Here is a 12284-nt window from a genome sequence, read left to right on the forward strand (position 1 = left end):
ATGCGGGCCTGGAGGGGTCTGCTTCTGGGGGTCCCTTCTCTGGCCCAGGTCCCATCACTGAGTCCCATGCATGTGGGAGAAGAGGCAACACCTCCACCCCCGAGAGAGTGACACGGAAGGTGCTGGCATCTTTCCTGGCCCTCTGTCCAGCTGCCCTCAGGCATCGGGCACACAGAGAGGGAGTGGAGGGGCTCTCAGACTAAGGCTGGGGGGCAGACCCTCAGATAGGAGGGCAGAGCCATCCCTGCTGCTTCCCCGAACAGGCAGTCCCAGAGGGGACTTGGGCCCGGGGACACCGCACCTCACTGTCCAGAGGAGCCTGCCCCCAGGGCCTAGCAGACCCCTTCCAGTCACTGGGTTGGTGACTGCCCTGCCCCCCTCTGCCCAGAAAATCCACCGATGTACAACTTGGCGCTGCTCTCAGGTAGGCAGCCAGGGCCCCCCCAGAGTGGTGGCTGTGGTCCAGGCCACACACACACACATACACACACACACACTCGCCGGGCTAAGGCCTCACTGACTCCCCTGGGCCCCTGGGACTCCAGCCCCTGACCTCCAAGCCCCACACCCTCACAGAGGCCCCCTATGCCATGATGGAAGAGACCCTGGAGGCAGGACAGAGGGGCTCTTGCCCAGCAGCAGAGCTGGCCACCTCCCTCTGGGTGGGGGAGACAGGACACTTGATGAGGCCATGCTCCCTGGGCCCCCAGTGGCCACCCTGGGCCTGCTGGGTGGCGGCAGTATGTGGAGGTCGACCCACTGGCTACAGGTGTGGGTGTCGTGTCGCGGTGGCAATGCCACGGTGTTCCTTCTTCCGTGTCATGCTGATCCCATAGGTGCGGCCGCCGCCGGCCACCCAGCATGCAGGGCCTTGGCTGTGTTGCTGCAGCCACCACTATTCCCATGTCCACCCAGGGCCTCCCTCTCCATGCTGACCCCGAAGCCTGGGCTCTGAAATCCTGCTGCCTAGAGCCGGGAGCTGTCAGCTGAAGGCGAGGCCCGGCCCCCTCCCGTGGAGGCCAGAGTTGCCCTTCCAGCTGTTGTCTTGTGGTGGCTTGGACCCTGAGCCCCGCACAGAGGCCCAGAGAAGTCGATCTGCAGGGACACTTGGCAGGCAAGCAATTGGGGGTTAGCAGGAGCCCTGAGCCTTGAGTTGCCCCTCAGCAAAGGCTGGGCACCATCTGGGACCAATGGAGCCCATGGCAAGGAATGCCCGCAGCGTCCTCTCAGTCCAGAGGGGAGCTGTTGTGGGTGGAGGAGGGCCAGGTTGGACCTCTGGAGGGTAGAAGCGAGTGGGGACCTGGTTCTCAGGGTCTGTCACAGGCTCAGGGCACATCTGCTGTCCTGAGCAGGTCCCTCTGGGCTGGGGACACTGGTGCTGGTCACTCACAAGTGCAGGACCCACCTTTGCTCTACCCCCAGGGCGGCTTCCCTCTTCCTGGCAGAGCAGCAGGTTCCAGGGCCTTTTCTTGGTCCACAAATTGGGTGCTGCTTCCCCTCTTCTGGGGTACCACACTGCACCCTGCCCATCAGGGGTGGGGTGGAAATGTTGGGGGGGGGCGTGGAAGGAGGCAGTGGTGTTGTTGGGGGAGTGGACTGGAGTCTGCTCTGGACAGACAGCAGCCCAAAGGCACAAGATGTGGTGTGAACTGCAGGGCTGACTGTGGGCCCCTGCCTCGCAGAGCCGGGGAGAGGCCCCCCGAGGTGTCCAGCAGAAGGCGTTTCCAAGCAGGTGTCCTGGGTGGGGACCTCCGTGGCTGTAGACCAAGTGCCTCCTGGCTCTTCACCCACCTTGTCCTCTGTCCACCTCTTCCCCAGTTGAGTCCAGCTAGGGGGTCCGCTGCAGCTGATGGACAGTGAGTGGCAGGGGTGGTGTGGCCATGGCCCCCAGGTCAGTGCAGAGGAAGGTGGGGACTTCCTGCTCAGCCCTCAGGAAAGCTACCCTCTTTTCCCAGAACAGGATGAGGCAGCCACCCCTCTCCTCTGGACATGTGCTCTTGGACAGAGGCTCATGTGTCTGCTGGGGGGCCAGGCCTCAGGCATGGGGAAGCTGGGTGAGGAGTGGGGCCAGGGCTTGTGGGTGCCGTGTGAGAACAGGGAGAGATGTTCGCCAGGGAGGTCCCTCAGCAGCCCCCTGGGAGGACCGTCCCCCGGAGGACCCACAGCAGGAGGGTCGATACCTCATTGTCCCTGGGGCTGGTGGGGAGGCTGTGCCTGACAGAAGGCAGAGGCCTCCTGCACGCTGGTGCTGGAGACACAACCGTGGTGCCCCCCAGCCCAGCCCAGCTGGCAGAAGTCTCCCTGGCTCAGGGCAGGCGCCTATTGTGGGCAGTGAGCATGTGCCCTGGGCTATCTGCATTCTCCCCAGAGCATCTCACATGTGTGCACACAGCACACACGTGTGTACATGCAACGCACATGTACATACTCCCATGTGTGCACACATGCACACACTCCCATACTCATGTACAGCATGTATGCATACATCCATGGGCACACGTATGGAAGCACATACTCTCACACATTCTACTCACTCATGTACAATACTCCATATGCACATCCTACTGACACTCACACGCACCATGCACTCATGCATACCCACACACACTTGTGCCCATGTACACAGGCAGGCATGCACACTTAACTCACATGCTTCTCAACCGTCCAGGCTGGTTGCTGTATTTGGAGGACCCCCCATGTGGAGACACAGAGACACACCTCCCACAGTCTGCGGCCTGACCGGTGGCTCCTCCGCATGGCAGATGTGGGAGGCGTGGCCTGGGCAGCAGGGAGGGCAGGCCTCACCCCACTCTCCCATGCAGACCACAGCCTACTGCTTCCAAGGTGGACCTTGGGGCGGGAGTGGTTCCGACTCTCCCGCCTCAGAAGGTGCTGGTGGGTGAGCTGTCCTCTTGCCCTGCAGCCCATGGTCCCTTGGGTGCTCATGGTGGGGCACACTGACATCCATCAGAGCCAGTGATGCGGGAACCCAGCCTGGAGCCCCAACGGCTGGGTAGGCCTCGCTCCGGTCCAGCCGCTCTCAGGCAGGTGAGCGTCCTGCTCTGTCACGTCCAGCTCTGATCTCGCAGTCCACACGCAAGCTCCCCTTTCTGCCCCCCACCCCTCCCACATGCCAGACCGTCACTTGGGTCCCCCCACCCACGTCTTATCTTCGGAAGACAAAGCTTTCACGGGGCATCTTGGGGCCCTTCCTGCCTTCCCGGGGAGGCTGGGGCAGAGGGGTCTCCACCAGGCCACCGTAGGGGCAGCTGTCGGAGTCCGGGTGGTGGCCGGAGCACTCCACGGCGGGGATGTAGCCGCTGTCCCACATGCCCGGCCCACACAGCTTGCACAAGTCATGAAGGCTGCACGGGATGCGGGGCAAGAGACGGAACTGGTACAGCAGGCTCCTGGCCTGCAGGGAGAGGGGGGTGAGGAGGGAGGAGCTGTGTGTGTGTGTGCCTGCACACGCGTGAGTGCACCTGCATGTGCGTGAGTGCACATGAGGGCCGTGCAGCGGTGGACGATGGACACACACACACACACACACTCACACACTCTCTCTCACAGAGGGGTGAGGGGCTGGGCTGCAGGGCCCAGCTGAGCATGCGCCCAGGGCCGACCCACTCACTAAACCCCGCCCTGCCCAGCGTCCTGGGACACTGGGGTCAAAGACCAGCCCTTGGAGCTCACTGAGCAGGCCCCGAAACGGCCTCTTCGGGCTGACCACTGAGTGGCCTCCCTCATACCCTGTGTTGTACAGGACAGCACCCTCCTCCTGGACGGCTGACCACTCCCCCTTCACATTCACATCCTCCCAGTCACCCCTGCCCGCTGTGGGGGATGAGCGGAGGGGGGGGCTACCCATCCTGGTGCACCTGCTGTGAGACGTGGGGCTCCCCATTCCCATGCGGCAGATGGGGAGGGGCCTTCCCATCCCTGTGTACCCCCACCCCCACCGGGCAGGGGCTCACCTTTCGGAGGACCAGCTCTCCATTCATGTGCATGGCCAGGTTCCCAAAGTGCAGGAGCATCTGGTCAGTGGCCAGCCGCTGCTCGATGACGTCGTCTCCATAGATGGCCACGATGGCCACACAGACGAAGAGGTGGAAGTAGTCCGTCTGGGAGACCGGGGAGGGAGGGGGCTTCCATGAGGCTGTGCTCCCCCACCCCCAGCCCTGGCCAGGTCGGGGCAGAGGGGGGCTGTGGCGAGGAGGCCTCCCACGCTACCCGCTGGGGCCTTCTGCGGGCCACTGGGCCTGTTCTGTGCTGGGTTTCCACTCTGAGACTGTGCCACGGTGTCCGGGGCTGGAGCGCAGGGTCTCCCAGTTCTGGAGCCCCAGGGCTGACTCAGAGCCACGTGCTGCCTGGAAGCTCGAGGGGGGCTTTGGGGGTTACAGTTTTATTGTTGGGAGGCAGAGCGTTTAAGCAACATCACATCTCAGCAGTTTACAGCTCTCCGATCACAGACCAAACTGGTCATCGACTTCCATGTACGGCAGTGAGGGAGGGCTCGCCGTGTAGGGCAGGCAGAGGTGCGGGCGCGGTCCTTTGGGACACGTGTTGAGCAACAGAACTTTCATTTCAGTTAAAACAACTTTTAAACATCCTTAACTTTTTTGTTTTTATTTTAAAACATCACGCTCGTGCAAACACAGACGTATCTGATGTGACTGAAACGTTCGTGGCGGAAGTTTGAACGACACTAAAGAAAAACAACGTTTAAAAACACTGCCTGGTCCTGTGCCATCCTTAGACTTGTCCTTAGTCTGAGCCCAGGGCTGCGGCCACTGTCCGTCCTCTCGTTGAGGGCCTCCCTTTTTGTCGCGGCCCCTCCCCTTTACCAGGCAGGACATCCTTCTCCGGGGACTGGTCTCTCCTGACGACACGCCCAAGGGTGTGAGACCAGGTATGTTCCGGCCATCCTTCTTCCAAGAGAGACGGGCGGGTTCAACGGCGGCCCCGGTCCTGTCAACGGCCTTCCCCAGCGCCGTCGGTCACGCGTCTCAGCTTTCCTCTGAGGAACGGTCCACATCTCACATGCCCTGGGGTGACTGGAAATACCACGGCTTGGGTCAGACACGCCCGTCTTCAGAGCAACCTCCTTGGTTTTCCATGCGCTCAAGAGGCCTGTGAGGAGTGTCACCTCCTGAAATGCATCATATGAGCTCCCAACGGCCGCTTCCACGAGCGAACATCGATGACGGGTCCAGGCAAGGGGACGTCTTTGGCGACGTCCACCGTTCTCTCCGTTTATCCTGACGTGACCTGCTGGCCCTGGTGTGAGGGCTGTGTCCCTCTTCACACGTCGTGGTCCACGCCGCCGTCCTCGGCCTTCATCAGCAGGTCCCCCTCGCTGTCAGCAAGCGAGGCTGTGTTGTCTGCACACACAGGGTGCTAACACGCAGGCCTCCAAACCAACGCCACCTTCTTCCTCGTCTAGAGGATGTGCTCAGCACACAGACTGAACAATACGGCGAGAGGCTACAACCCGACGCCCATCTTCCTTGATTCTGAACCACCTGGCAGGACAGCAGGAGCAGGGCGGGTCCCGACAGCAGTCCATCCTGGGCCCTCTGCTGGACGCCCCAAGGACATGCTGCCTTTGCTGAGTGAGGCCGGGGCCGGAGGAAGGACGGGGAATGAGGGAAGTGTATGTTTAGTCTCGGATGTCCGCCGCCCAGACCGGCCGGAACTGTGTTCCCAAACCAGCCCCGGATGTCGGAACTGTGTTCCCAAACAGGCACGGATGTCCACCATCGACACCGCCCCAGGAAAGGGTCCACAAGTCCAGACCACCACCTCAGCAGCAGGGCTGGGGGCCTGGGCACATTCTGGACAGGGCAGGGCAGGCTGAGCAGGGGGACCAGGACCGTCCAGCCCCACAAATAACTAGCTCTCCTCAGGCCAGCTCCAATTCATGGTGGCGTTCATCCTCCTCGGTCAGAACAGAGCTGACCCTGTGGCCCTCTCAGTGGATCACCAGGCCTTTCTTCCAAGGCGTTTCTGGCTGGAATCGAACCACCAATCTCGGGAGAAGGACCCAGCTGTCTCCACCCACAAAGAGAACCTCCTGGAAGACCCCTGAGGCTGTTCTACTCAGTCACCTGCGGGCACCTGAGTGGCAACCAACCAGAAGTGAGCCCACACAGCTGGGGGGAAATTTGGGGATTTCTCCCTTTTCCCATCCATCAGCTGGGGAAATAGTGGGGAAGGGCCTGTAACCGGTGGCGCGCTGTCGGCCCAAAGAGGCCAGGTGCGGCTCGTCCAGGTCTCAGGGCTCCTGCGTGCAGGCTAGGAAGCTCTTGGCTGGCAGGAAGGGCCGCAGGGCCCCGGGTGAGCCCCGCCCATTGCTGGAAATGGCTAGTTTTATCGCCAGTCATACAATTCGGCAGCCCGATCATATTAAAAAGAGTTGTGCAATCAGTGTTGGAACATTTTCTTCTCTATGGCATTCCCTCTCATTAGCTCCCCATTTCCCTTCCACCTCTCCGGCCATCCCCCCAGGAAACCACTGGTTCTGTTACATCTCTATGGATTTATCTACGCTGTGTTTCATAAAAAACATACCCCAAAGAACCAAAACCCAATACCATGAACAAAATCAAACTGAGAAAAGCCTCAAATGAAAAGAAAGCAGAAAATATTAAAAACTAGATCAATTTTAAAATGGGTCTAAAGGGAGATCAGCTGATAAAATGTTAGCCTAACGCCAATGCTCTCTGAAAATAGCCAAGGCTATTTTCGTCTCTTGCCGGTGGTCAGGGGGCATTCACCGAAGGCTGGTCCATGTGTGGTCCCCGCGAGTGGACTTTGGGCGTCCACGGTGAGGCCCTAGCCTGCTGTGAACCAGGTGTTCACAATTTAAGCTCTGATAGCGTTCCCTCCTCCAGTCTTGGATTTTATTAGTCCTTGGATCACACAGGTCCGTGTGCTCTGTCTGTGTGGACTGAGGGGACCCCTCGCTCAGATGACTGCTTGTTTGAAGACAAGACTTTAAGACCCCAGAAACTATTCCTTCTGGTAGCTCGGCACCACCTGATTTCTTCACCAGGCTTTGCACCCATATTGGATGTCAAGGCTGAGGGGCAGGCCCGACGCTCCACTGCAGGGACGTTGGGTTCATGTTGGGGGTAGCAGGTGGAAGTTGACGCCGTTGGGAGGGGCAGCAGACGGGTACGGGTGACAGGAGGTAAGCTAGCCCACCCCTCAGAACACTGTGAGGAGGTGGGACAAGGTGCTGGTTGAGCCGCCCACTACCATGCAGTGCAGTCACCCCACTGATGTGCCTCCCCTGACGGTGACCGCAGGGAGCTTGGGCCCACTGAAGCTGCCAGCACAGAGCGAGCAGGAGTCAGCCTGTGGGACCAGAGAGCCTGGGGTGGTGGGCCGTGGGGCTGCTGGGCAGGGAGGGAGGGGACAGGCTCACCTGGTAGTGGGCCCAGCAGGCCTCCCAGATCCGCAGGGCCTCAGCCTCTGGGAACTCGCGCTTGAAGCAGAGCAGCAGCCAGCGGTGGCAGAACAGCATCTGTAGGCCGTCCTCGCCCAGGGACACCAGGTGCTGGTAGAAGCCCAGGTGGGTCAGGCGGAGCAACTCCCGCAGGTAGAACTGGGGGAGGCAGGCAGTCAGCGGCAGCCCCCAAAGAGCAGGCGCCCATGGCCAGGCCGGCATCAGTGTGTGGCTGGGCTTGGGCTCACACCCGCCTTTGCCTGTTCATCCCCATGACGCAAGCCCGGGCCAGAGGCCGAGCACCCGTGTGGTCGTGTGGGTGGGGGCTGAGCGAGAGCACAGGGGCAGAGCCAGCCACTCGCGTGGGAGCTCTTTCTAATCCCTCCATCCCGGTAAGGAGGGCAATCATCGATGGAACCCCCAGGCCGAGTGCCCTTGGCAGCGGCCACCAGCTCCCCTGTGCCCACAGAGGGTCCTGAGCAGGGAGGGGGCACCCAGAGGGAGATGCTGTCCCCTGCTGGCAAGTTCAATGGAAGCCCGCCCAGTGACATGGGACCACCCGTTTGGGGTGAGGCCTGCAGCGCAGCTCCCTGGGCAGCCTGTGGCCACAGCAGGCTGCCCGGCACCCCTGGCTCAGAGCCGGCCCTGCCCACAGGCTGTGAGCGGCCAGCTCCCAAGTGTCCCCCCACAGCTGCAGTGGAGGGCAGGGTGTCCTGAGGCCCCTCACCAACTTCCTGTTCTCCAGACAAACCTTTACACAGGCCCCCTGGGGGCTCTCCACACCCTGACACACCAGTAGGGCTCAGTTAGTCTTTCTCGGGCCCAGACTGGGAGGCAGCCCTCAGCCCCCGGTGCTATGTCGGCTGCACCCCCACCTCCCAAGCCCTCTTCCACTGGGTGCATCTGCAGCCTAGACTTTGGTTAGATGAGTCTCCTGGGACCCTGATATCAGGGAAGGACCCGTCCCCAGCCCTGTACCCGAGGTCTCCATTCGGTCCACCTCACCCATGTGGCCCACCTCGGCCAACACAGCCTGGCCATGTGTGTCCAGGACCCGGCTCCCAGACAGCCCAACACAGGGCACCCCTCACTCCCTGACACTGCACCCAGGCCCTATGCACCAGCCTCCTCCCCGCCCATCCAGGGGCTCCCCCAGGAGATAAGGATCACACCCCAGGGCCAGGTGGCCGACCCCCACCTATGCCGGCTTCTCACTCAGTGAGGGGGCCACTGGGCTGCACTCCCCGTGTGGGGACAGCCGTGCCCACGTGGGAGGCCTCTGTAGGGGGCATCCCCCAGCGGCTGAGGACAGGGTCCCACCCTCCTTGGCTGGACTGTGGGTACAGGGAGGTGGGCAGCTCAGCACCAGGCCCTGTGAGCTGCATGGCCCCCATGCCCATCGGGGCTGACCTAGTGCCCACTCAGGGCTGCCTGGCCCCTGTAGCCAGAGGAGGGGGGCGGGCACCCCCTTGTGGCACCGCAGACGTGCACTCGGGCAGGGGTGGGGGGGACACAGGGTCTCACCAGCTGCTTCTCCATGTCCTCATCCCGGGGGGAGCTGACAAAGATGGTATTCTGCATCAGCCCGACGAAGCACCAGAAGGCATCCGACTCGTCCAGGACCTCGGCCAGCACCGGCGCCACCAGGTCCGACATGCCCTGTGAGTACCCGATGGCCGGGTTGTACACGGCGTAGTTCAGCAGGATCCTCCTGGCGCCGGGGGACACATGGGCAGGGAGGTCATGGCGCTGGCCTGCGGGGATCCAGGCTACCTCCCACCCCGTGTGCCTCGTCCCCGGTTCTCACGGCTCTTCGTTGCCTCTCTGGGCACCTGCTTCTGGGGGGTCAGTGCTGACTCACGGGGCCCACCTGAGACACAACCAGTGGCCAGGTTTGCACTTGTTTCCCACTCAGGGCTGGGGGGTGGGGGGGGGGAAGACCCTCTGGCTGTAGGTGATCAGCCGTCCCACACCCGGGTGTCCCCTGGGGACCTCTGCACAATCTGCTGTCAACTTGCCAAGGGGCAGACAGCACAGCTTGCGATCGGCAGGAATGCAGCCTGTCTTCGTGGGCGGGGGTGACTGTGTCTGTCCCTGGGGTGGACACGCGGGGACATTGTTTGGGCTGCTCTCTTTGTGCAGTCCCTAGACACTAACCAGGCTTTGGTTAGACGAGTCTCCTGGGACCCTGCCTCAGGCTGTGTGGGGGTTAAGACTGAGCTGAGGGACTGCCCCAGGGGAGCTGGCGGAGGGGGGGTGGGGGCAGGGTCTCCAGAGTCCCACCAGTCTCTATGAAGGTATCTGAATAGTGACTCTGATCTCGTTTACGAGTATGAGCTCTCACACTCAGTAACACCCCGCTTCCCCGGACACACACACATACACACTCTCTCCAGGGCCCTGTAAACGAATCCCTGTCAGAGCAGTGGGTAGAGGTAGCCAGGCCCCGTCTAGTCCCTCTGGTCTCAGGGTCCTGGAGCCCCAGGCTGTACATTTCCATAGAAGCAGCTTCACTCAGTTTTCCCTCCCAGGGCACTGATGGGTTACCTTTAGGTTACCAGTGGATCACTTAATCCATTGTGATACCTAAGCACCTTCCAGGGGACCTAGAGAAGGCTCTCGTGGGCGCCTGGGGAGGGCTTGGGGAGGTCCCGCCCAGGTCGCGATGGCCATAGGACGGATGCTCATTATGTGGCCTTAAGGCGCCCGGGGGCAGAGTGGGCAAGCACTGGACTGTCTGAAAGGTCGGTCTGGAAAACCAACGAGGCCATTGACCCTGTAGAGACGGACAGCCTCAGGACCCCTCAGACCCTGGGGCCCGCACAGGTCAGAGTCCCTTCAGGGTCAGTGGACTGGTTTTCGTGGTTTAGGGAGGTGCTGAACCCCTGTGTGTGAGTGTTGAGTGAATGAGCGGCCCGCCCTCCTTCTGGAAGGGTACACGATTCTGCGGAAGGGCAAGGGCATGCTCGGGTTTGCAGGGTGGGAGGTGGACACAGGGCAGCTGGACACCACGCTAGCCTGCTGCCCTCAAGCTCTGAGCATGTGACTACCACTCCCTGGGAACTGTGCCGTCTGCGTGTGTGTGGATGACGTGGGTGTGAATGGGCACAGTGTGTGCGACTCTGTGTGCCTGCACTGCGTGTGTATGTGCCTGTGTGTGAATGTGTATGGTGGGCATTTGTGCCTGTGTGATTGTGACTATACGTGGTGTGGGGGTGAGTCTAAGGGTGATCCTGGGAGGGTGTGTGTTGCCCTCCCCTCCAAAAAGGTGAGCTTGTGTTAGTGTGAGCAAGTGTTGGGGCTGCCCTCCCTCTGAAGAAGTGTGTGCGTAAATGTGAGCGAGTGTGAGTAGGTATGAGCGCGTATGGGCAGGTGTGAGTGGGTGTGTGAGTGTGAGTGTGGGCAGGTGTGAGGGTGTGAGCGAGTGTGAGCAGGTGTGGGTGTGGCGGGTGTGAGCAGGCGCGTACCTCATGCTCTCCACGTTGGGGTTGCCCTCCCCTCGGAAGAAGTGGTTGCTGCGGTCGGTGCGCACCACGTCCTTGTCCACGGTGAATTGCACTCGGCGCCAGAACTCCTGGTGGGCCTCGGGCGCCATGGACAGCCTGCGACGGCAGAGAAGGCCACAAGTGGGTGCCGGGAGACTGGAAGTGTGGCCCACGGGCAGGGAAGCTCCATGGGGGGAGGAGCCTTCTAGAAGCCTGACACATGAGCCCCCCTGGTCACCCCTGTCACCCTGTTCTTGGGAGGCTTATTTCCACAGAAACCAGGGCACATGACCATGCAGAGTGGTACCTCAGAGGGATTTCACAGGGACAGAGGGCAGGGGGCTTGCAGGGGGTGAACGGCGGTACCGTCTCTGTTGGATGTCCAGGTAGTCCCTGCGCCGCTGGGCCCGCAGGGCCTCACGCTCTGCGGACGTGGACTGGGGGCTGTAGTAGCGCAGTAGGAAGGGCCAGACTTCCCCTCGGATGGACCCATCAATGCCGCCAAAGAAAATGGCCTGCAGGAAGTGGGCGAGCTGGGGTGGGCTGCTCCCTGAGAAGGGGGCCTAGATCCACAGGGGTGATTTGCACTTGTTTGGAAAGGGCCAGCTGGCCCCCCTTCCCAGCCTGCCGCAGCCCCACTGATTTCAATGTCAATACCCCCCCTGGGGTGGCTCTTGGAGGAACCTGTGATTCCCACAGAGCCTAATCCACACGAAGCCCCCCTCCCCGATGCCAGCCCACCATACAGGCTGGCAGGGCTCCCCAAACCCCTTGTTTTAAGGCTGAGGTCTGGATGGCTGGGTGGGGGCCTTCCCTCAAAGCCTCACTCACAGGGAGCTGGTGTGTGTGTGTAGGGGGGGCGCGCCCCACCCCGGCCCCAGGTGGACAGTCCTACCTTGCGCAGCTTGTACTCCTCCTCCACCTGGCCCAGCTCGTTCAGGTGACTGAGCCAGGTGACCACGTCCAGGCCCCTGTGCGTGCTCTCCTCCGGGTGGGTCTCAGACGAGGGCAGCTTGGGCCGTCGGATGGAGAACTGCATGCGGGTCTTCTCGTCCGACACCTGCTGGACAGACCGGCCGCTGGGCAAGGGCATGTGTGTGTGTGTGTGTGTGTGTGTGTGTGACTCTCTCTCTCTCTCACACTCTCCCACGCTGCCCTCCCCGAACTGAAAAGCCCCATTGGGTGCAATTTAGAATGAAAAGTACCTTCTCCTCCAAACCCGGCTCCCACACCAGGGCCAGTGCCCCCCCCTCCACAGTGGGCGTCCTGCTGGGCTGGGGGATGGGGGTGGCCTCTCTGGGTCCTGCGGTGACCACATGTATTCCATGTGAGGGACCACATACAAAGGG

The 12284-nt window shown here is 61.6% G+C and overlaps 1 protein-coding gene across 2 annotated transcripts in view; it reads right to left on the minus strand.

The window, feature by feature from the left end:
* Window positions 1-2663: 2663 nt before the first annotated feature.
* TBC1D16 (TBC1 domain family member 16) overlaps window positions 2664-12284 on the minus strand; it is a 50805-nt gene continuing 41184 nt past the window's right edge. For both annotated transcript variants that reach the window (XM_004709110.2, XM_045299687.1), the window contains exons 5-11: window positions 11831-11995; window positions 11302-11450; window positions 10918-11052; window positions 8975-9161; window positions 7430-7609; window positions 3975-4121; window positions 2664-3415 (exon numbers count right to left, since the gene is read on the minus strand). In XM_004709110.2, the coding sequence (XP_004709167.1) occupies window positions 3167-3415; window positions 3975-4121; window positions 7430-7609; window positions 8975-9161; window positions 10918-11052; window positions 11302-11450; window positions 11831-11995 (1212 nt within the window). In that variant the 3' untranslated portion in view covers window positions 2664-3166. The remainder of the gene's footprint in view (window positions 3416-3974; window positions 4122-7429; window positions 7610-8974; window positions 9162-10917; window positions 11053-11301; window positions 11451-11830; window positions 11996-12284) is intronic.

Source organism: Echinops telfairi, unplaced genomic scaffold (genome assembly GCF_000313985.2).
Source record: "Echinops telfairi isolate 266 unplaced genomic scaffold, ASM31398v2 ScPeMD7_7458;HRSCAF=8496, whole genome shotgun sequence".
Lineage (NCBI taxonomy): Eukaryota > Metazoa > Chordata > Mammalia > Afrosoricida > Tenrecidae > Echinops > Echinops telfairi.